General features: G+C 24.8%; 1 protein-coding gene across 2 annotated transcripts; it reads left to right on the forward strand.

Annotated features, from left to right (window-relative positions):
* The first annotated feature begins 1986 nt into the window (after positions 1-1986).
* LOC111638915 (serine-rich adhesin for platelets-like) lies at positions 1987-21943 on the forward strand. 2 transcript variants are annotated; one of them, XR_002758983.1, is made up of 3 exons: positions 1987-8000; positions 12928-13000; positions 20571-20590. XR_002758983.1 is itself a non-coding variant. In XM_023384687.1 (3 exons), the coding sequence occupies exons 1-3, from the start codon at positions 2322-2324 to the stop codon at positions 20737-20739; spliced, it is 5904 nt and encodes a 1967-aa protein (XP_023240455.1). In that variant the 5' UTR covers positions 1994-2321; the 3' UTR covers positions 20740-21943. The 2 variants fall into 2 exon arrangements, 1 of the variants encoding a protein (XP_023240455.1); XM_023384687.1 differs by having other exon boundaries at positions 1994-7983; positions 20571-21943.
* The last annotated feature ends 1812 nt before the right edge of the window (positions 21944-23755 follow it).

The following is a 23755-nucleotide window of genomic DNA, read 5'->3' on the forward strand; positions in this document are numbered from 1 at the left end:
GAGGCAATTATTTCCGTATGAATCAATCTAAATCTAATTTGTTCTAGACACTCCAAAATACATACCAAAAACATATTTTATAGAAAATAAATATAGTGTTTAATACTAAAAACAATAAGAAATTAATATAAAATGAATGTAAAAGACTAATGTAAAGAATAAATAAACGTTTAACATGGCCTTTCCGATGATGAAGCTGAAAGGAAAGCAATGGAATTGGACATATTCAAAATCTCAGCATCAATCCGGTGAGATGCTGCTGGAAGTGATGCAATGGTTAGTGTTTTCTAGCAATGAAATCCGGTGAAATGCTGCTGCCAGTAATGTCAGGAGAGAAAAACAATAAAAATAGAGAATGATGATGACTTCCATGTTACGTTAAATTTATTTTTAAACTTACTTAATGAGAAAGCTTAATGAAAAATTAATATTCCGAAAAGAGAAATAGGGATGAAGATTTTTTTAAATTTCTGTAGGAGTTTAAATAATTAAATCAATCCTAAGATTACACTTTAACAACTAAAAAAAATTATGTGATGCCCTACATAAATATACTAGTATATTAAAATGTTCTCATAATATAATTAATATAAGAATATTTTTTAAAAGTTATTGTTAATACATAAAGTAAAACTTAATTTTTCAGTATTAATTAATACTGTATATATAAAATTAAACTTTTTAGACTTAAATGTTTGAGAATTCAAACATTTCAAAGCATTTCACGTTGGAATAGAATTGTAATGCAACTTTTTATTACTTTATTTATAGAAAGATAACAGAATTTAATATTTAAAAAAATCTTAAGCATACATTAGAAATAACTTCTATAATATAATATATGGTATAATGTAATTTTAAAAAATGCATAGAAATTAAGAAAATAATGAAAATTGTATAGTTAAGAATTCAAATTATAAATTAAAATTTAACTGATTTATATAATAAGTTGTAGAATGTTCACAAAATTTGCCAAAGAAATAAAAAGATTGTATACATATTTCATTTTTAATATTTAAAAAGGTAAATGATAAAACAAAAAATTTACTGAATTACTGTTATAAATGATATTATAAATAACATCAATAGTATTATATTCCAAATTGTTCATAAAATACTCATTATAATATATAATCAATAAGTTTTAACAAAAATAACTTATTGAAAACGTAAATATATTTTTTTTTTTTGTTAAATAGATATTTAATACTGACTTGTTTAGTGTTTTATCCAAGTTTGTTCATATTTTAATACAATTCATTTATATATTAATTATTTTTTGCTTTCAGATAAATAGTGATAACACATGAACTTACTAAAACTCATTTAGATATGTCAAAAGTTAATTAATTTAATATCTATTGCTTAATTATTTTATATATTTACATATTTTATTAGTAGACAAATATATGTTTTGATTCTTTTAATGGAGTTATTTAATTGCTACTGACCTCTTATGATGATTGGTATAATTGACCCATAATTTGAGGTACATTTTTTTCAAAGTTTTTACTTATTATTAATTGCTGCAAATGCTTAATTATAATTGTATTATTACATAATTTCATTATTTATATGCATATTTAAAATTATTTTTAATAATTACCAGTTATATTTTGTTCTGCACTTAATTATGCAAGCACAAATATTTTCTATTAAAACACTTTCTTTGATATATTGCTTGCTAATTGCTTTTACATATTTTGTTGCAAAATACATTACATAAATCTACATTGATTTTTAAATTGATATATAATTTATTTATATTAAGCAAATTTTTAAGCATGCAATTGTTTTCTTTATTCTGTTGTATATAGAGTAAGTTGTGTTGATTACTTTACATTTTATTTTTTGATTTTTATGATCACAAATAGTACACTTTCATGTAGAACGTATCAAAACCTAATTTTATTATGTATCTATCATTCTCATAGTATTTTTTACATTCAATAATTATGCTTGTAGATGAAATTATAGCGTTCTCATTAATTGCATGAATATTATATATATTTATTAAAATGTCTTTGTTAAAGCTTAATATCTGTATGATTAATGCAATTTTCAGCACCATATTTTGCTTTACAACAACACAAACAGTTATAAATGTATATTTAATATATATTTCTAATTTTTGTACAGTATGTGCCAAGCAATATTGATATCTATTCCTATTGCTTAAATAGCTTTATTTTTTATTTATGCATGGCTAAAAAGAAGTTATTATTAAATTTTGTTTGACTACAAAGAATAAGATTTCAGGTATTTGGCAGACTTATCCTTTCCCACTAATATTTGTCTTTGCTAACATTCTAGAAAGTTTTATGCCAGAGCAGCAGACCGCTGCAGGCAAGACGACAACTGAAGATTCTGTACTTCCCTCCCCTTCCAAAGATTCTCCTATCCAAGCAAAAACTGTTGGTCTTGATGAATCTTCTCATTCTGTATTACTTCCATCCTTTGGCATGGATGACGAAAAATCTTCCTCAAATGAAATCAAAGCAAAAATTACTTCAGAACAGGTTCATGATTCAGAATTTATTTCAAAATCTTCTAGTGAGTCTGTGTTCAAAGACTCAGCTCAGAAAGATGAATTACATATAGATGATTCTAAGTTAGCAGATGAAGATGATGATGATGATATTAATTTGTTCAAGGATAAAGATGAATATGAAATGACTGTTAATTTATCTGTAAAAGTTCAGCAGCAAATAAAATCACAAATATTGAATGAAGAATTAGATCAATCTATTGAAGAAAATCCACCTGAAGAAAAAGTATTAGGTATTAGTAATATTCCAGATTTTGATCATGAAGAAAAAGTAGCACAGCAAATAAGAACAACAATATTATCACAGGAATTAGAAGCAGATATTGAAAGTGCTTCTCCAGAACAGAAAGAATTTCCTGTTCACAGTGCTGCAGTTGAAAGTGGATTTAATATTGAAACTTTAAAAACATCTGACTATCTATTACAAAATGCTCTTCAACAAGAAACAGAACAAATTACATGGGAAACACCTATTCAAGAAGAAACTGAAACTGTATTGCATGAGGAAGTTAAAGAAATTCCAAGAGAAAAACAATTGATTGTAGAACATGATGAGGAAGTTATATCTGAAGGAGATGATGCTATGAAGGATACACAGAACAGCGATTCTATTTGTCCTACTTCAGAGAGTTCTATTTCAGAAAAAGATAAATTTAAACCCTCATCATTAGAACAAGTATCATCAGAAATATCTGATGAAGATCTTGTTGAAAGAGATCATTCATCTTCAGAACTAGAAACTAAACCAATAAATATTTTAAAAGAAGAAATGGATTTAATGAAAAAAGAACTTTTGGAAGAAAAAACTAAAAAGGAATTAACATCAGAAGATTTATATAAAAGTTCAGAAACTCAGCTTCAAGATGAAACACCTACAGATAAAAAAAGTGATATTTTAGAATCTGATCAAATGAAAACAGAACATGAAAGTCATACTGATTCATACACATCAGAAAGTTCTGATTATACACACAGAGAAACTGAGGTAAATAGTTCTGGAGCAATATCTGAAGATTCACATTATAAAGATAGGCAAGATTCTTCAGAAATATCAGATAGGGAAAGTAGTCAACCTCTCTTTGTTACTGCTGAAACCTTATATACAACTGATGGCAGGGAAGATAAAAGAAGTGATTCAGAACCTTCAGATGGAGTCAAGGATCCTAGTAATATTGTTTTAAGACAAAAATCAGCATCTAAAAAAGATAAACAAGGAGGACAAGAGATGGAATCATGGTCTAGTTCTGGTGAAACTGAAAGTCATTATTATTCTTTTGAAACTTCAGAAAGTGGGAAAACATCTAGAGACACTCCTGCTATTAGTAGGCCATGTTCTTCTGAATTTGAAGTTACAATTGTAAGTGGTCAGCCATCTTCTGAATATGAAACATGTGTCACATCCCAGGAAACTTCCATTGGAGTATCTGAATCTTATACAACTGCAGTAACATCCCAAGAAACATCTTATTCTACTGCTTGCTCATCTCTCAGTCATAGTTCAAGAGAATCAGCATATTCAGTTGATTCTGAAAGTTCTGGACACTTAGCAAGTTTGGAATTATCTTCAGAAACCAGTGAAACACTCGTTCCTTCTGCACAAGAAATAGAAATGGATCTAGTGCAAGAAATAGATACACCAGTTTTAGAAGAAGAAATTGCTGCCCAGGCTGGATTTAAAGAACCATATGATTCAGAAATTCCGGAATGCATAATCAGGGAAGGAGTGGAAGTTCCTTTTCTCAAAGATTGGTCTTTACAAGCAAATGAAAGTGATATATCTTCAGCAAAAGAATGGATTTGGCCTTGTGAAAGAGACATACAGATGGTCATGAGTCCTTTTGAAATAATTACAAATGATGATTTAGCAGAATGTTTACAGGATCAAGCTGCTCAAGAGCCTTTATCTGATTCTGATAAAGGTTTATATGATGTACAATCAAAAGAAACAATTCAAATAGATTCGTTAGAAACTAAATCTGAAAAAAGCGTGGAAGAAGAAAAACTTATTTCAGAGATGCAGAATGATAAAGCAGAAAGTGAAAAATATTTATTATGCTCTGAGAGCTCAGAATTGCCTTCTCAGTCTATTGAAGCAATAGATAAACTGGAAGTTGGAACAGCACTTAGTGATGATGTTGCTGAGCAACTTAGTCATGATGAACTTTCTATATCAGAAAGTTCTGCCACTCAGAGTGAGCAGACTTGGCAGACTTCTAGTATAGAAACTGCTATCCATATTTCCCAACAGATGTCCTCCTGTTTTAAGCCTTATACTGAAACTCCCCCAGTAACTAGAGTAGATAGCACTGTTTCCGATGTCACATTAGATCTCTCAGGTTCTCCCATACATAGTGCCATTGTTCAAGATAATTTACAATCTGCTCAAGAACCTTCAATATATCATCAATTAAATGGTCCAGTTGAAGTTGAATACATTCCTGAATATGATGCTCCTTTTGATGACAGTAGAGAAAATATTTCGGTTCAGAATGTCCAAGAAACTCAAATTCAAAATTATGATGCTGAAGGACAGTATATGCAAATAAGTGATGATCAAGCAGACTTTAATTCTGAGAGATGTTTATTTCTTGATTCTGAAGAAATGGTAACTTCATCTCAACCTCCAGTTGAATTTTCTGAACAATGGATATCTGATGGAGAAGTTCAAGCTCAGGCCAGAGAAGATAGTTTATCATTACTCACAGAAGATTTATGGCAACAACATGTTCATAGGCATGAATCAGAAATTGAGAAAACACCAGATATACAACACGATGATATAGGTGAAACAAATTGTTTACCAGAAAGTGAACAGAATGTTCTACATAGCCAAGGTTTTGTTCATATAAATTCTGAAATGGTTAAAGATTATGAAATAGAAAAACCAAAGTTAGAAAGTAGAGACTCGTTTGATATGACTGATAAAGCAGAAGCTATAGATACCTCCCCTGAAGATGAAAGATATGATAATCTTCTCCATGATTTAGATGAACAAATTTGTGATGATGATTCTATAAAAGATAAAACATCTGAATCATTTCAGAAATTAAGTACGGATTCTATTCAGGATCAAAGAGAGCCTGCAGATAAAAATGGCTTATTGGTTACTAAAGAAACATTATATGAATCTCAGAATACATACTTATATAATATGGGGTTTGAGAAAGAACTTCCTGAAGAAGTTTTAGATGTGGCTGAGGATCAGTTTACTGAAGAGAAAGATAAATTGCAGGATTCTTATCAAGAAACTGAATTTGTTGATGGTGTATATGAAAGAGGTCAAGAATATGATGATGTCAGTCTTGGTTATGGTGAATTATATACACATCAAGAAGAAGATGAAGAAACTGAAGATGCAGAAAGAGATGAAAGGCATTATAGTCCAGCTGCTGTATCAATAGACGAAAGCAAACGAAGTACACCCAGTTATGATACTTTAGGTGTTCGTAAATTTTTTGGTAGAAGTGGAGAGCATGATGATATGTCTGTGTCATCATTACAAGAATTTGAAAGATTAGAAGCAGAAATAGCAATGGGATCAAGAATGAGCCAAGGATCTGGTGATTCAAATGAAAGACATAGTGTAACAAAAAGTGGAGAACATGATGATGTATCAATGAATTCTTTAATAGAATTTGAAAAATTGGAAACAGAATGCATTGAAGTTGAACATAGTGAATCAGTACCAGTGGTTGAAAAATTATCTGAAATTGAAGAAGGGCATGAAAGCTTATCAGAAGCAAGTCAAGGAACTCTGTCTGATCATGCTGCTGAGCATGAAGAATCAGAAGATTCAGATGATTATGATAAACGAATGTGTGAAATTGATGAAATTATTCGGCAAGCTCAATCTAATGTTGAAAAATTTGATGATAGTTCAGCTGTACTAAGTTCAGAAAAGTCTCCTGCTAAGCATGTTCATACAGTTTCTAGTGATAGTACAGAGAGTAGTCTTGTTGATAAATCACCATCTCCAAAAAAATATCAGGGTTCCTTGAAAGAGACAGAAAGAACACAAATATTGCTGGATACTCAATTACCAATTTCACTTGAACGAGAACAAGCTGAACATGAATTGGAAAGTCCAGCAACACTTGCCCGACATATTATTATCGGGAGAACAATAAGTGGCCATTCTGTTGAAAGTGGAGAATCTCTTCCAAGGAGTTCTACATCAACAGTCACTCAATATGATACAGAGTCTTTAAAAGATAGAGAAATAGATGTGGAAGAGATTGATATTGGCTGTGAAGACAAAAAAATTTCACCATCTGAAGAAGAAAAATATTTTATTCAAGAAACTGATCAAGATAGTTTTCAAACTGAATGGAATCTTCATGATTTAGCTGAACATGGATCAGATCAAATCAAACAAACCTGTGATACTGAATTTCATTCCATCCCAAATATAGATCATTTGAAACAGTTACAACCAGTAGAATTTAGATTACAAGATGATATTACTAAAGAAACTTTTGATATTCAATGGCAAGAAGAAGAATCTCATTTAAGTACAGAAAATTTGACTGGTGAAGGGGAAAGCATAAAAGCAGAAACAACAGGTTCAGGTCATTCTAGTTCAAATGGAAGAGATGGAGAACATGATATGAGTGGAAAAGGAGATTGCATGGTTTCTAGCACTGACTCAATTGACCCGAGCAGTTCTACTGCAACTCATGCAACTTATCAGTTTGAAACTGATTCAGTTATGTCATCAAGTATTAACAGTGCTCAAGCATCTGGAGAAGAATTTACTATGATATCAAGTACAGACACTTTAGAAGCGGAAACGAAAGTAACTCATGTAAATGAACTTGCTTTTGAAGAAATACCTGAAGCACCACATGCTGAAGAAGAAATATTATTAGGAGGTGATAAAACTGAATCAATGTCAGTTGAACAATCTGTAACAATACAGATAGGAACTGAAGAATATGAATCTTTACCTCAGGAAGTAAAAGATAAAGTAAATAAAATGTTAGCTGCTTCAGAAGTTGATCCTGAAATATCAGAATTTCCTGCCAGTGATACATCTTTTTGTGAAAGTGGAGTAGTTACAATTAGAAAAATTGTTAAAACTCAAATAACTTCTGAACAGCAAGTAGAAAAAACAGAATTTCCAATACAAAAAGATATTACTCTTGATTCAACTTTTCAGTCAGAAATAAAGGAAAAGGAAGGGGAGGAAAAACAGCCTATTCCATCGCACTCTTCTATTTCCTCAGAAATGTTCCATGATGATCTTCAGACATTTAACAAGAATACTTCCTCCATGCCAGAGGGTACAGATTCTTCCCTGAATTATCCTTGTTCTCCTGTTACCTCTGCTGTTCCTCAGACTGTTAGTTCTGACTATGACATAGATGAACCATCAACTTTACATAAGGATACTGATGAAAGTACTGCTGTCTCTCATGGGATTGGTCCAGCAACAGGTAGCTAACAGACAATGGTATAGATATTATGTGCAGTCTTTTTCGTCCATTCTACAATATGTAACTAGAAAATATATATCTATATATATATATATATATAAAATTTCTTCTGTTTGCATTTATTAAACAGGAAAAGAAAATTTTAAAAACAATACAAAAAAAATTTGGAAAAAAAGCTGCACAAACATTATTTTTACTATAATATGTAAAAATAATATGTTTAAGAAAATTATCAAAATACATATATTAATGAGCATTATTTTGCTTATAGTTTAATGAACAAGAAAACTAATATTTGCAAATTTCTTATAAAACTAAATTTATTCAAAAGTTTAAACAAAAGCTGATTTCCTTTACTTAAACTGGTTAAAATAATGATATTGGATCCCACTTTTTTCATTATGTATTTGAGAAAGACTTATTTATTTTTTAAAAACTATTAAGATTTTTATATCTCTGTTTCAAGTAGATCTTGATTTATTTATTTTTTTTTTTACTTTTTCCTGTTTGTTAATAATCCTCTAGCATTCATTGCAACTTTGCTGTTTTAAAAGGTCTTTTTTTTCTTTTATGTTGCAGGATGAAATTGTGATATTGTTTGATAATGAAACATAATAGAATTTTGAAATAAATGAAAATGTTTATAATTTTAATAATTAATTTATATGTTCTGATTTGCATGTATTTATTAGTATTATTTGTATGTTTTTATAATGTGATTTTACTTTAAACACTGAATTATATATACGTATTTAAATAGTTTTCTGCACTTTTAATTTGTATTTATAAAATAAGTATTATAATGAATTGACATTTGTAAAATATTTCAGTTTCAAATAAATTTTTCACGATATTTTATTTATTATAAACATGTTGTGTTTGATAAAGGAACTATAAACTATGCTTGTATATGTTAGATTTTTTGTCATAAAAGGATGAATAATATTTTAAGATATTTCTATATTATTTTGCATGCTTCAAATCCTTCACTATGCTTTTCTGCTTTGCTATTGTTTATATTTATAGCAATATGTATGCTTCTTATTTTTTTTTTTTTTTTTTTTTTTTTTTTTTTTTTTTTTTTTTTTTTTTTTTTTTTTTTTTTTTTTTTTTTTTTTTTTTTTTTTTTTTTTTTTTTTTTTTTTTTTTTTTTTTTTTTTTTTTTTTTTTTTTTTTTTTTTTTTTTTTTTTTTTTTTTTTTTTTTTTTTTTTTTTTTTTTTTTTTTTTTTTTTTTTTTTTTTTTTTTTTTTTTTTTTTTTTTTTTTTTTTTTTTTTTTTTTTTTTTTTTTTTTTTTTTTTTTTTTTTTTTTTTTTTTTTTTTTTTTTTTTTTTTTTTTTTTTTTTTTTTTTTTTTTTTTTTTTTTTTTTTTTTTTTTTTTTTTTTTTTTTTTTTTTTTTTTTTTTTTTTTTTTTTTTTTTTTTTTTTTTTTTTTTTTTTTTTTTTTTTTTTTTTTTTTTTTTTTTTTTTTTTTTTTTTTTTTTTTTTTTTTTTTTTTTTTTTTTTTTTTTTTTTTTTTTTTTTTTTTTTTTTTTTTTTTTTTTTTTTTTTTTTTTTTTTTTTTTTTTTTTTTTTTTTTTTTTTTTTTTTTTTTTTTTTTTTTTTTTTTTTTTTTTTTTTTTTTTTTTTTTTTTTTTTTTTTTTTTTTTTTTTTTTTTTTTTTTTTTTTTTTTTTTTTTTTTTTTTTTTTTTTTTTTTTTTTTTTTTTTTTTTTTTTTTTTTTTTTTTTTTTTTTTTTTTTTTTTTTTTTTTTTTTTTTTTTTTTTTTTTTTTTTTTTTTTTTTTTTTTTTTTTTTTTTTTTTTTTTTTTTTTTTTTTTTTTTTTTTTTTTTTTTTTTTTTTTTTTTTTTTTTTTTTTTTTTTTTTTTTTTTTTTTTTTTTTTTTTTTTTTTTTTTTTTTTTTTTTTTTTTTTTTTTTTTTTTTTTTTTTTTTTTTTTTTTTTTTTTTTTTTTTTTTTTTTTTTTTTTTTTTTTTTTTTTTTTTTTTTTTTTTTTTTTTTTTTTTTTTTTTTTTTTTTTTTTTTTTTTTTTTTTTTTTTTTTTTTTTTTTTTTTTTTTTTTTTTTTTTTTTTTTTTTTTTTTTTTTTTTTTTTTTTTTTTTTTTTTTTTTTTTTTTTTTTTTTTTTTTTTTTTTTTTTTTTTTTTTTTTTTTTTTTTTTTTTTTTTTTTTTTTTTTTTTTTTTTTTTTTTTTTTTTTTTTTTTTTTTTTTTTTTTTTTTTTTTTTTTTTTTTTTTTTTTTTTTTTTTTTTTTTTTTTTTTTTTTTTTTTTTTTTTTTTTTTTTTTTTTTTTTTTTTTTTTTTTTTTTTTTTTTTTTTTTTTTTTTTTTTTTTTTTTTTTTTTTTTTTTTTTTTTTTTTTTTTTTTTTTTTTTTTTTTTTTTTTTTTTTTTTTTTTTTTTTTTTTTTTTTTTTTTTTTTTTTTTTTTTTTTTTTTTTTTTTTTTTTTTTTTTTTTTTTTTTTTTTTTTTTTTTTTTTTTTTTTTTTTTTTTTTTTTTTTTTTTTTTTTTTTTTTTTTTTTTTTTTTTTTTTTTTTTTTTTTTTTTTTTTTTTTTTTTTTTTTTTTTTTTTTTTTTTTTTTTTTTTTTTTTTTTTTTTTTTTTTTTTTTTTTTTTTTTTTTTTTTTTTTTTTTTTTTTTTTTTTTTTTTTTTTTTTTTTTTTTTTTTTTTTTTTTTTTTTTTTTTTTTTTTTTTTTTTTTTTTTTTTTTTTTTTTTTTTTTTTTTTTTTTTTTTTTTTTTTTTTTTTTTTTTTTTTTTTTTTTTTTTTTTTTTTTTTTTTTTTTTTTTTTTTTTTTTTTTTTTTTTTTTTTTTTTTTTTTTTTTTTTTTTTTTTTTTTTTTTTTTTTTTTTTTTTTTTTTTTTTTTTTTTTTTTTTTTTTTTTTTTTTTTTTTTTTTTTTTTTTTTTTTTTTTTTTTTTTTTTTTTTTTTTTTTTTTTTTTTTTTTTTTTTTTTTTTTTTTTTTTTTTTTTTTTTTTTTTTTTTTTTTTTTTTTTTTTTTTTTTTTTTTTTTTTTTTTTTTTTTTTTTTTTTTTTTTTTTTTTTTTTTTTTTTTTTTTTTTTTTTTTTTTTTTTTTTTTTTTTTTTTTTTTTTTTTTTTTTTTTTTTTTTTTTTTTTTTTTTTTTTTTTTTTTTTTTTTTTTTTTTTTTTTTTTTTTTTTTTTTTTTTTTTTTTTTTTTTTTTTTTTTTTTTTTTTTTTTTTTTTTTTTTTTTTTTTTTTTTTTTTTTTTTTTTTTTTTTTTTTTTTTTTTTTTTTTTTTTTTTTTTTTTTTTTTTTTTTTTTTTTTTTTTTTTTTTTTTTTTTTTTTTTTTTTTTTTTTTTTTTTTTTTTTTTTTTTTTTTTTTTTTTTTTTTTTTTTTTTTTTTTTTTTTTTTTTTTTTTTTTTTTTTTTTTTTTTTTTTTTTTTTTTTTTTTTTTTTTTTTTTTTTTTTTTTTTTTTTTTTTTTTTTTTTTTTTTTTTTTTTTTTTTTTTTTTTTTTTTTTTTTTTTTTTTTTTTTTTTTTTTTTTTTTTTTTTTTTTTTTTTTTTTTTTTTTTTTTTTTTTTTTTTTTTTTTTTTTTTTTTTTTTTTTTTTTTTTTTTTTTTTTTTTTTTTTTTTTTTTTTTTTTTTTTTTTTTTTTTTTTTTTTTTTTTTTTTTTTTTTTTTTTTTTTTTTTTTTTTTTTTTTTTTTTTTTTTTTTTTTTTTTTTTTTTTTTTTTTTTTTTTTTTTTTTTTTTTTTTTTTTTTTTTTTTTTTTTTTTTTTTTTTTTTTTTTTTTTTTTTTTTTTTTTTTTTTTTTTTTTTTTTTTTTTTTTTTTTTTTTTTTTTTTTTTTTTTTTTTTTTTTTTTTTTTTTTTTTTTTTTTTTTTTTTTTTTTTTTTTTTTTTTTTTTTTTTTTTTTTTTTTTTTTTTTTTTTTTTTTTTTTTTTTTTTTTTTTTTTTTTTTTTTTTTTTTTTTTNCCAGAAGTTTCCTTTAAGTTGATTTTTTGATTGAAGTATAAATTTTCGTTAACATTAGTTTAATAAATACTGTTAATAATACTTACTTTTAAAAGATCTCATGTCAATTTTAAAATATTTTGAAATAATTCACAAAAAATAAATAGCCTAATTCTTAATGGAAAAAGTGGAGATTTTTTAAAAATCAAATTGCCCAAAGGGAATGTAACTATATTCATAATGTCCTGTCAATTTAATAAATTAGTCAATATTTATCAGGCTGCCTGGCCATTTTAGTCATTATTCATAATGGCTGGTTATTATAAATTCTGTAATGTCCTATTAGTCCATAACATATACATACAATTATAATGTGATAAATAGGTACAGAACTTCATTGGAAAGTAGAGATACCAGGCAGTTTTGTATATTTCTAACTCTCTAGTAATGAAAAATTGATAATTGTGTAGCATTGTGAAAAATTGTCTTATTAATTTTATATTAAAATATTGTGAGATAATATAAATAGTAAATTGTTCAATAGATCACAAAATCAATAGTGTAAATAATTTATTAAATGATTTTGTGATCAATTAATTGCATTTATATGAATTTCCATTTTGAAATTATTAGTATGCTTGGATAACTGTGCATCAGATATCGGCATGACACAGATTTATCATATTGCTCGGGGTTATGCATCAGACAGTATTTTGATTTGCATTTTATCATAAAAATAAATAAATACATAAACCTGGTTTTTGCAAAAGTATTAGCAATGATAAATTTGCATTAAGTAATAAAGTTTTTCTGAATTGCTTGTTTGCATTTTGTTTCAATAATAATAAAAAGACTAATGTAATAAATTTATATTTTCTAGCAAACTTTTATTTAATATTAATACAATGTGATAACACTTGAAATTTTAATATATTTAGAAGTATATGTTATTGTTTTAATCTTTTATGTACTTTAATTTTTAAAATATTTAAGAAATTTTTTTAATTGGCAAAATTTATATTGATAGGAAATGTTATAGAAACTGAAGATAGTAATGAGGATGGACTAAGTGATGGAAATGAGTGCACAGTTAAAACTAGGTAAATATATACATTATTGTAACATTTACTGTTTAATAAGTTATATTTATCTACAATTGGAAACAAAATTAACACAAATTACCACTTATTCTACAGCTGTATACAAATAATAAATATAATAAGAGAGTTATAAAGATAGTTTAGTAATTTTAATTACTGTAAGAAAAACTTTTTATATTTTAGTTTAACGAAACCAAATGGTGCTAAACAAGAATATTGTAACTAAATACAACTGAATTTTTATTCAACACAATCATAATAAATTAACTGCTTTCATAAAGAAAATTACAATTGTTTAAAAAATATACTGGAATATGCTTACATGCTGAATAAATTTCTTCATAATAATTACAATCAGTAATCAGTTCTTGCCTTAAAGTGTCTAATCTACAGCAATTTTTTATAAAATGTTTAACTAAATATTCAAATTTTTTTGTGATGATGAAATGGAACAACAAGAAAGACTTCAATGTTTCTATTTGTATAAGTCTTTATTATTTGTATTTTTACCATGTATATTTTAAAAGTATATTTCATCCTGGATCTTTTTAGAGATTTATTCAAATTTCTCATTACAAAAATTACATAAATTATTTCTCTGAATTCTAATACAATGATTTTTAATTAGTAATTTATATTTATTCTACCTGCATTGAGAGATTAGCATAATAATTGAAATGAGACAATAAATATTCCTGCAAATGCCAGTAATAAATTCTTAAAAACTTTTCTTAAACATTTATAATTGTTTCTTTTTTGTGACCAAATTTCTTTGATGCAAAAGCAGGATGCCAGATTAATACCAGTTTAGTGTACACTAAGCTTTTGTTGTTTACAAATAATTATTTAAAATAAGTAGCATATATAATTAATATGACCTGTATGTGTATTTATTGACCATATTTTTTTTACTAAGAAATAAATCACCTAATGACACAACCAGTAAGCTAACTATTTTGTTTGAACTTGATTTGCATATGAGTCCATCTACTCTGAAGCACACAATGAATGGATTTGAAGCATGTTGGGTCAGTGGCAAATATTTTATAGATGAGTAGCTTTTTTGTAACACAGTATATTCCTTCAGCAGCATCTCATAAACTTTCTTACAGGACTTGTCACCAAAGTTACACTTGACCATCAGCATACCTTTTAATATTTCAACTTTGAGTTCTGTATTCTTGGTTGGCTACATATAATTTACTGTGGAAAATACTCTCACTTGCAACATTGAATGGCAAGAAGCTTTTTTAATCTAGAAACTGTATTTGATTACTGAAGAGGTACAACGAAATGTAATAGCTACAACTTTTTAAAGTACTGATCTAAAGTGGCCTGCTTCATTTTTATTGCAAACTTCTAATATGTAAGATTCTAGGAAAAGCATATTCGAGCAAATACAGTATATAAAAAATGTGTTTACAATATTTATTATATTGACTGCACAGAACTTCATTGGAAAGTAGAGATACCAGACAGAGGCCACATGTTTATACTGCTTATAAAACCACAGTTAGTCAACTGATTACTTTTCTCTTACTAATCACAGCAATAAATTTAATATTTTGAAAAGGAATAATTTTTGAATTCAAATTCAAAACTGTTTACAGTTGAAATTTGTTAGCCAATCAAAAGCATAATTTTAATTTTCAAACATTAAATGTGTGAGAATCAAACATAACAAATTTCATTTGTAATCTAAATTTTCAAAATTTTTATTTTAAAGTTCATTATCATTGGGCTGTTAAACTAATTAACTTCATAAATTTCAGTAATACAGTAGAACCTCCATTATCCGGACCTCCATTATCCGGACCTCCATTATCCGGATTTTCGATTATCCGGATTGTTCAAAATAAACAAAAATTTTACGAATTTGCTGATTTGCACTTGGCGAATTACGGCACTGTTTATGTACGTGATGGAATGCACAACTTTTTTTGTTTCAACAACGTCTCACCCAGCACAGTGGTCGTAAACTCTTAAATATATTTTACGTAGTAATAAAAATATAACTTGACATACGTATTTATAAATAATTTATATTCAAATTACATCATTTCTATGACCAAGGGCGGCGTAAGGCATGGACGACGTGGGCCACCGCCTATGCCTCGCGGTCCGAAGGGCCTCGCGCCTCGAAGGTTTATGCATTACTTAAAAGCCGCGAACGCGACGAAAAAATTTTACTCGTCATAAAACGATAAATAGTTTGTCAAATTTTTATTCATAAAAGTGTAGTTTCGACTGCTTTTTATTTTATAAAATCCGTCTTCTTGCGCCACCAGAGGGCCTTTTAAACAATAGGTAGTCTGTTAGCGTTGGCCAGCAGTAGTCCAAATTTAATACGAACGTTTGTATCTTGAAAATTTGATCACGATTTAAATACAGTATTTACTTTTAATATTACAACCGGTATGTCATCGAAAAGAGAACGTCTTGTATTATCATTAAAAGACAAAGTGTTTGTTTCGATTATCCGGATTTTTCCTTATCCGGACTACCTTCATCCCCAATTAGTCCGGATAATCGAGGTTCTACTGTATTGAATATTGCACCTCCCTTCTTTAAAAACTACAGGATTCCTGTTTATGCAGCTTATGAGAACAGTATTGGTCCACTAATGTCTATTATAAAGATCATAATTAAATCTACCTGATTCCACACATTTGGAATAATTCCAGAAGCCATAATTTAATTATAAAAATTTAGGTTTTTTATCATATATTTGATAAACTTTTATGCATTTCATTAAATAGACCATCATTTACTGGACATTTTTTATCTTTTAATTTAACTAATACAGCTTCCAACTTCTCTAAACTAAACTATCCAAGAAAGAGAATTTTCTACTTAGAACACACTGTCATCCAAATTGGAATAATTATCAACTGCTTGTTTAAAAAATTAAATCACATATTACAATGAATAACTTCTATTTTAGTTCCATGCCTTACAGTCTTGTTTATTATACATGAAAATCTTCTACTGTTATTAACATTGCTTAAAGTATTTAATATTCTATTCCAGAACAAGTGCATTTTAGTTCTACATAATAATGCATATACAGTCAAACCTGTCTATAACAGAACCCCAAAGGGACCGAACAACTCTTCCGTAGTACAAGCGGTATCACCAAAGAAACAATATATCAGTTAAGCAGCAAACCCATCATTAGAGCAATAGACAAAGACAAATGAGCAGACTATATCGAAAGAAACATAGATCAGATGATCAGGCAAATACAGGCACAATTACACAAATCAAGGAGTCATAAAAGTCAGAGATATCCCACACACGAGGATAGAAGAGAATTTTCCTGGCGTAGAGGCAACAATGCTAGAACCAGATATAAGGACCTTGATGACCCAAGAAACATAATAGGCAGCATGCGAAATCAACCATATAACTCTCGATATAATTCTTGATGCAGACCTAGATGACATGGACCAAGACAATTTCCAGGCAACTCAAGAAAAACTGGCAAGTGCTGCAGAACTGCAGCACTTGTCATAAACCATCACATTTGAAGAGATAATAAATAAAACATTTCTACTTTGTTGATGGTTTCTATGCTTTTTTATATGATCACTAAAATTTTAAAAAAGAAAAATAGCTTAATCTCTTGATTTTAATTCAACTGTAATTATATAAATACTATGATACATGATTAAAATTAATTAGTTTTAATTAAATCAGTGCCAATGAAAACAGTATACAAAATAAAAATGATTCTATTATGCTGTTATGCTGTATCATATTCAAGGTCATCTTCCACTCAGAGAGCAGTCCCACTCATTCAGCTGACACAACTTGTGGTACAATGAAATGCTTGAGATGGCACTGTACTGTTTGATAGTTTAATCCCTGCAGATATGTCCTTATGTGACATTAGTTACTGGATCAGAGCAGAAGTATTTTGTGACTTTTAAATGTTAATATGAAAAAACATGGACATTAATACATTTGGGACATATCCTCCCAATATTTTTACACTATAAAATTGTCCTCTTTCCCAACATATTATTTTCCTGGCTGTTATATATACATAACAAGGAAAAGTATTGGAATTGTGTCAAATTTGGCCCTCTGAGTTTCTTGCAAATCTCCATATTTTGAGATCCCTGAACCCAAAAAAGTAAAAAAAAAAAAAGGCAGAAAAATTTTATAGATGTGTGTGTATGTGTATTGGCATCTGTTTCATTTAATATCTCGAGATGGGATAAAGATTAAAAAATGAAATTTGTTGCAGTAGCTTGTGTATACGGGATATTGATGCTATTAATTAAAGTTTGGTTGTGAAAGGTTGAGAGGATCGGGAGATAGAGGGGTGTCATGTGTCATATCTCAAGAGATAGGACTTAATGAAGATTTTATTCATTATTAACATTTATACATTTTTTATGAAACTCATGTTTACCCTCAAAATTAAGCATTTTGCTATTTTATTATAATTAAATAAGATATATTATTTCAGTGTATTCTGTAAAAGTTATTTTTTAACAGGAAAGTTATGCAACTTGCTGGCTTTTTTTTTTTTTTAACTAATGAAGATAGACTGATAATTAACAATTATCAAGGCAAGTAAAGCAACAACAATACTTTCACCGTTTTGCTAATGAGACCAGAACTAAACACGATCTTGAGTTACTTATGAAGTAAAATATGAATTTAATGAAATAAATAAATCAAATATACACTAGAAAAATGATGATTTATTTGATTAAGAATGATTTATTTTCTTTAAAATTTTATATTAAGGTTTTTTTTTTTTTGAGAATCTAGACATTAATTTAAGATAGTAGAAAATAAATTGTCTTTGTATAAACCCTTTTTTCATAATTGGTAAATAAGTCAGTTATATTAACACACTGGCACATTTCAGCTTAAAAATAGCCTCAATTATGATTACTATATTAAAAAGTAAATTTTAAATATTTTTTTTAATAAAAATAAAAATTTTTAATACAGTAGAGCATCGATTATCCGACTCAATTGGGGACTCGGGTTGGTCGAATAACTGAAAAAATTGGATAACCGAAAATAATGAAAAAAATACATTATTAGTATAGTATATTAGTATATCGCTATTAATTAGTTAAATGTAATTAGTGTATTAGTATATCGTTAACCTACTTTGCGTTGAATTTTCATCGATGTTAAACCTAACAAAAATTTTTTTTAAAATAATATGTCGCTATTGTATCGTTAAAAATTATTTTTAAATTATCTTATTGCTCACAAAACAAACAACCACTAATAATTAGAAAATTAAATCTCGTTTAAATACTGGCCTCCCTTTCATGGTCAAGCCAGTGTTGCCAGCTAAACCATGCAAAAATTTAACAAAAATTATATTAAAGTAGCCAAGACATGGCCAAATATTGTAGCGCCACATTAGCAGACATTTGAAATTTGCCGACTAGGACGGTCAGTTAACCGATGTGACGGTTAATTGGGGGTCAGATAATCGATGCTTTACTGTATTCTCTTATATTTATTTTCTTAAAGAAATATGTTTGTTATAGCTTTGTCTTTTCTTATGAAGAAATTCTAATTATTTTTTCAATATAAATATAATTAAGTTTAGTATGAATTATATTTATATCTATTTGTAATTCTTTTATATGAGGGTTGATCAAAAACTAAGGTTACAAGGCTGATATTCCTGGAGTTTCATTTGTTATAGAGAAATGAGAAGTGTGTGATAATTCCAATACATGCGGTTGGAAACTGTGCAGAGTTTCAGCCACCCACCACCTACAGCGCTAGTTGTAGTTAAACACAAATGGTGACTCATTTGGAAAATTGGTCTTGCGAAGAAATCTGCTCGGTTATTCGATTTCTGTGGTCAAAACATGTAACCGAACTGAAATTTGCTGGCAGCTGGTAGAGGTTTATGGAGAGACTGTAAGGTCTCATCAGCATGTCACAGAATGGTGTTGGAAGTTTGCGACTGGTAGAGAAAACATCATCAATGAGGATTGCAGTGGCCAACCCAGCACAGCATCAACAGATGTCAACACAGCTCGCGTTTCCTCACTTGAAGGAGAACCTAGCAGGATGACAATTTACTTCAGACAAGGAAGTGAAACACTTCATGACAACTTGGCTGAACATGCAAGGACAGGATTTTTACCAGAAGGGAATTTTCAAACTCTTCACACAAAGTGACAAGTGCCTAAACCGATATGGAGACTATGTTGAAAAATATCCTAATATATGTACTATCATTTGGTTGTATTGGTTGTATGAAATAAAATGTACACTTTTCATTGCAGGCTTTGTAACCTTAGTTTTTGATCATCCCTCGTATATAAAAATTTTATCTTTGCTATAATGATATTATAGATTAAATATGTTTGTTTACAGTAGAGTTCCACAAACTTGATTTAATGTGAACTGAGAAAGTGACAAGTTATTGAAAATGAAAGTTTTGCAGTATAGCATTATGCTAGTCTAAATAGCAGAATTTTCATAAAGATGTTATATGTGCAAATTCATATAGGTATTAACTATGTACCAAAAGTGACTATTTCTGTAGTTAAATTTTAATTACAATAATTTTGGCTATTCAGTGGCTACTTCTGAGTCAGTGAATTCATGTAGTGGCATTTTGCAATAGTATCCTGGTAAAGGGTTATATTCTTTGTTAACACATGGAATTGATGCTATTATTAAGTGTCACCAGTGAAGAACCATAAGTTATTTGATTCTAGTGTTAAGTTATAGAGGTAAAAGTTAGATTACAGTAATACCCCGAGTTATGTAACACGTGACTTATGTAAAATATAAATCTCAAAAATTGGAAAACATCTGAGTAGAGTAACATGTAATATGTAATTAATACGTAATTTTATAAAGAATTATTCTATTTCAAACATTCATTCTCTCTCTCTCTCTCTTGAAACCAAGTACATCTTCATTACTTGTTTTTCTATATGTATTGTTTCACATCATTAGTGTAGTTTGCCTCAAGTGATTTGTTTAATACATAACCTGTTTACCACTGCTACATTTACATAGTGTTTGTTGTTTATTTACAGTACTGTACCATTAAAATGCAATCAAAACAACAAATCAAATTATACAAAAAATTAATAAATAATATATGTACACTACACATATAATAATAAATACAGTATTGGATTATTAATTACATAGTTACACTTAAGCAATTTACAAATTCGAGTTACATAAAGGTCTATGGTCTACATTACTTGCGTAACTTGGAGTATTACTGTAAATGTCAACTCATCCTAAAAAAAGAAATACAAGTTTTATGGAATGTCAAATTGTAGAGAGTTGAGTTTCTGGACTCTATTGTTTGCAATAATTTTTAAGTCTGTTATAAGATTATATAAAGATGGAATTTAAATTATACCAATAGTTTAATGAGTTTAGTTTTTGAGTTTCCTACAGCTGTAAATATTGTCTTTAATGTGTTTCATTTATGACTGAAGACAATATTTTATTACTATTAAATAATAAAGACCATTTTATTTATTCAATAAGTTTACAGAAATTTTTAATAATTAATTCTTAAGCAGTATTTATTATATTTAAACAGAATAGTTACCAAAACAACAATAACAACATCAGATGGACAAGAAATTAGTGAAACATCAGAACAAGATGGCAGTGATAATACTTTAAGAGACAGCATGCAACAGATCCTGGATAATTTTATGACAGAAGAAAATCAGCAACTCTGGGAAAAGAAACAGGAGAAAGAATAAAATTAATCAGTTTTACATATTAAAAGTTTAAAAAGAATATATTTCTGCCATTGCTAATAGCACTGTGGAGCAGCCAAGAATACCATATAGGCTACTACATTGTGCTTGCTTTATGCTTCTAAAGACTGGATTTCTTTGTTCATTTGGATTTTTATAAAGTGAGCTGTGAGTTTATTGGTGCCATATTTTGCCTTTTCCTATCACATCATCAGAGGTTTTTGTTGATCAAATTGTCAGTTCTATCAATAAAACTACATTATGTTTTACGATTTCTTAACAACCATATAAAAGTTCTCTACATAGTAGAAATTTTAGAATTAAAAAAGTCCATTTGTTCCTATATAAATACATATGGGGAAAATTGTACCAGCCAAGCTTATGTATAGGTGCTTTTCTAATATAGAATATGGAATCTTTAACTCGGATTTGCCAAGAAATTAGTTAATGACATGTTTGAAATTTTATCATTAAATTACTGTAACATTACTTCCAAACTATTTAAGAATTCTTGTTTTATTTTTTATTTATTATAATTTTATTTTTTAATTTTTTTTTATTGAAAAGTTGGAAATTTAGATTTTAAGACAGTGTTTAATACTACTACATATTTTTAACCCAACAAAATTTGCTTTTATTACTATTTAATAAGTCAAAGTATTTAACATTGTAGTACTTCGCTTGCACATACAAATACTTTAATAGTATAAAAACTTTTAAAAAGAACTGATTCCTAAATATTTACATTTAATCTGTGTAGAGTTATTGCTGGTGGGGCAGTTTACAAAACTCCATATTATAAACGTACAGGGTTTTTAAATTAAAAATAACAGTATATCCAAGATAAGTTTTTGTTTTTATTTTAAACCAAAATGAAAAACAAAAAAACAAGTGAATGTGTGCATTTTTAGAATAGTACATCCTCCATCTTCACAGGTTTGTTTAGTGAAATACAGTATCTGTGCATTCCAGTTTCAGAGATGCAATATCTGTAATAATTCACAGAATTAAAAGTTATATATATATATATAAATTAATAAGGAGAAACAAAATATGTGAATGCAAATGAAAATATGATTTTAAAAAAGTGCACCAGTTTATTTGTTAGAATAAGAGTTGTGTTTCTGAAGACTGTGAGTCTAAATTGAAATTTATGTAAACAGATCAACTGCCTGTTAATCGATCAAATAAAAAGCTTTTCCGTGTATATTTGGTATATTGTTTTATATATATATCTTATGTATGTTTTTTTTTTTAAATATTACATTTGTTTTTTGTCGCTACCTGTCATAAGTGAAGAATCCATCCTTTGACAGCTTAAAAATTTGCCATTTAATTATCATTCATATAAATGTTGTTTACATTTTTTTATAAAAAATATTGAAAAGCCTAAATATTATCAATAAGGATTTTTTTTATTTTCAAAAAGAATAATAAAATAAATTCACAAATATATTTTCAATGAAAATAATTGCACTGTATTATATTTAAAGTAGAACTTACAGATTAAATTATGATGTCAACATGTAATAGTTAATATGTTTTATTGTTCTTAGTAAAATTTTGATTGAAAGTTGTTGATTTAAATTCTGAGAAAAGATTAATACTTTTTTAGGTACAAATAAATGTTTAGTTAATAAGTAATTGGTTAAATTATGTTGAATAAACATGTATTAATAATTAAAAAAAAGTTTAATTTTTTGCACATTTTTAAAATGTATAATTTAAAATTAATAATCTTTTTGCTATGACATTGTCAGATATCTGCTTGTTTATTAAATGCTCTAGGAATTGACATCTTTTTGTTTATTAGACATAAATAACTGATTAAGTACAGTATATCTGCATTGCTCTTTGAATTTGTTATAAATTTTATTTATAGTGTGTATTTTATTAATTATATAAATTAATACAACAGATTGAATTTATAAAAATTCAATGTGTGTGACTTCCAAAAAGATTCCAATTCCTGGCATAGCATATTCTATGATTTTATCACTAGTACAGTACAGTACAATAAATTCTTAATCTACAAATTTGTGGATATGGGACTGTAAATACTTTGACTTAAAATTAATAACACCATTTATTATGTGCTACTTTAAATATATATTTAATAGTGAAAACTTTGAGAAAACAGTAACTTTTATTTTCTCAGTTTCCTTTTCATAAGCAGAAACTGTTTTACTTTAATAATAATTTGAAATGAATGTATACTGTATATAAAAAAAATACAGTGTATCTTATGAGTTAGACAATCTTTTAGATTGTATGGAAACCTTTAGAATGAAAGAATCACATAAGTTGAAGACATTACAAAGATTAATTGCAGATAAACATTGTTATTCATTCTTCTTCAATCAGTTTTGATATCAATATACAAGAGTCAGAAAACTATCAAAATGAATAATTTATTAAATAATTTAACTATTTAATGATATCCATCCAAATATCCATTTATTTAATAAAGTAATGATTATGTAAAAGTTTTTACATCATAAAGTAATCATCAATCAATGTTTTCACTTAAAATATTATACTGAATTTTAAATGAATCTCATAAAATTTGAAATTAATTTCTTATATTTCAATTCTTGTTTATACTTTTTATTTTCTTAAAAAGAAATGTATAAAAATTTCTAAATTACTATTTATCTCTTAATATTGTGTATGTGTATGTTTATCTGTCCATTATTAAATTTCTATCAAAAAATATGAAAAACAATACACTTATAATTTGATATAAAACTCTTATAAATGGACTACGTTTATTCATAAACTTATCATACTGACTATGCAAGTCGTACATTGATATTTAATCAAAGATAATACTACAAAATGTTAATACGTTTTTTTACATCAGATAGTTTTCACAAAGTAAGAATTGAAACACTTATTTTGAATATTGTAACAGTAAAAACCTTTTTATGAAACAATGAGATTTTTTCTTGTAGATACATCTGATTTCATATTTATACATATCTAATTAATGTTTCTCACACACCAAATATTTAATATA

The sequence above is a fragment of the Centruroides sculpturatus genome, unplaced genomic scaffold (assembly GCF_000671375.1).
Source record: "Centruroides sculpturatus isolate CEXI.00-Female unplaced genomic scaffold, Cexi_2.0 scaffold1073, whole genome shotgun sequence".
In the NCBI taxonomy this organism is placed as follows: domain Eukaryota; kingdom Metazoa; phylum Arthropoda; class Arachnida; order Scorpiones; family Buthidae; genus Centruroides; species Centruroides sculpturatus.

What these genes read in the sequence shown, in the direction of transcription:
- LOC111638915 (XM_023384687.1), top strand. Translation starts at nt 2,322, where the DNA reads ATGCCAGAGCAGCAGACCGCTGCAGGCAAGACGACAACTGAAGATTCT. An exon ending in TGGGATTGGTCCAGCAACAG is followed by an intron (nt 7,984 to 12,927) that starts GTAGCTAACAGA and finishes TTATATTGATAG; the next exon opens with GAAATGTTATAGAAACTGAA. An exon ending in GAGTGCACAGTTAAAACTAG is followed by an intron (nt 13,001 to 20,570) that starts GTAAATATATAC and finishes ATATTTAAACAG; the next exon opens with AATAGTTACCAAAACAACAA.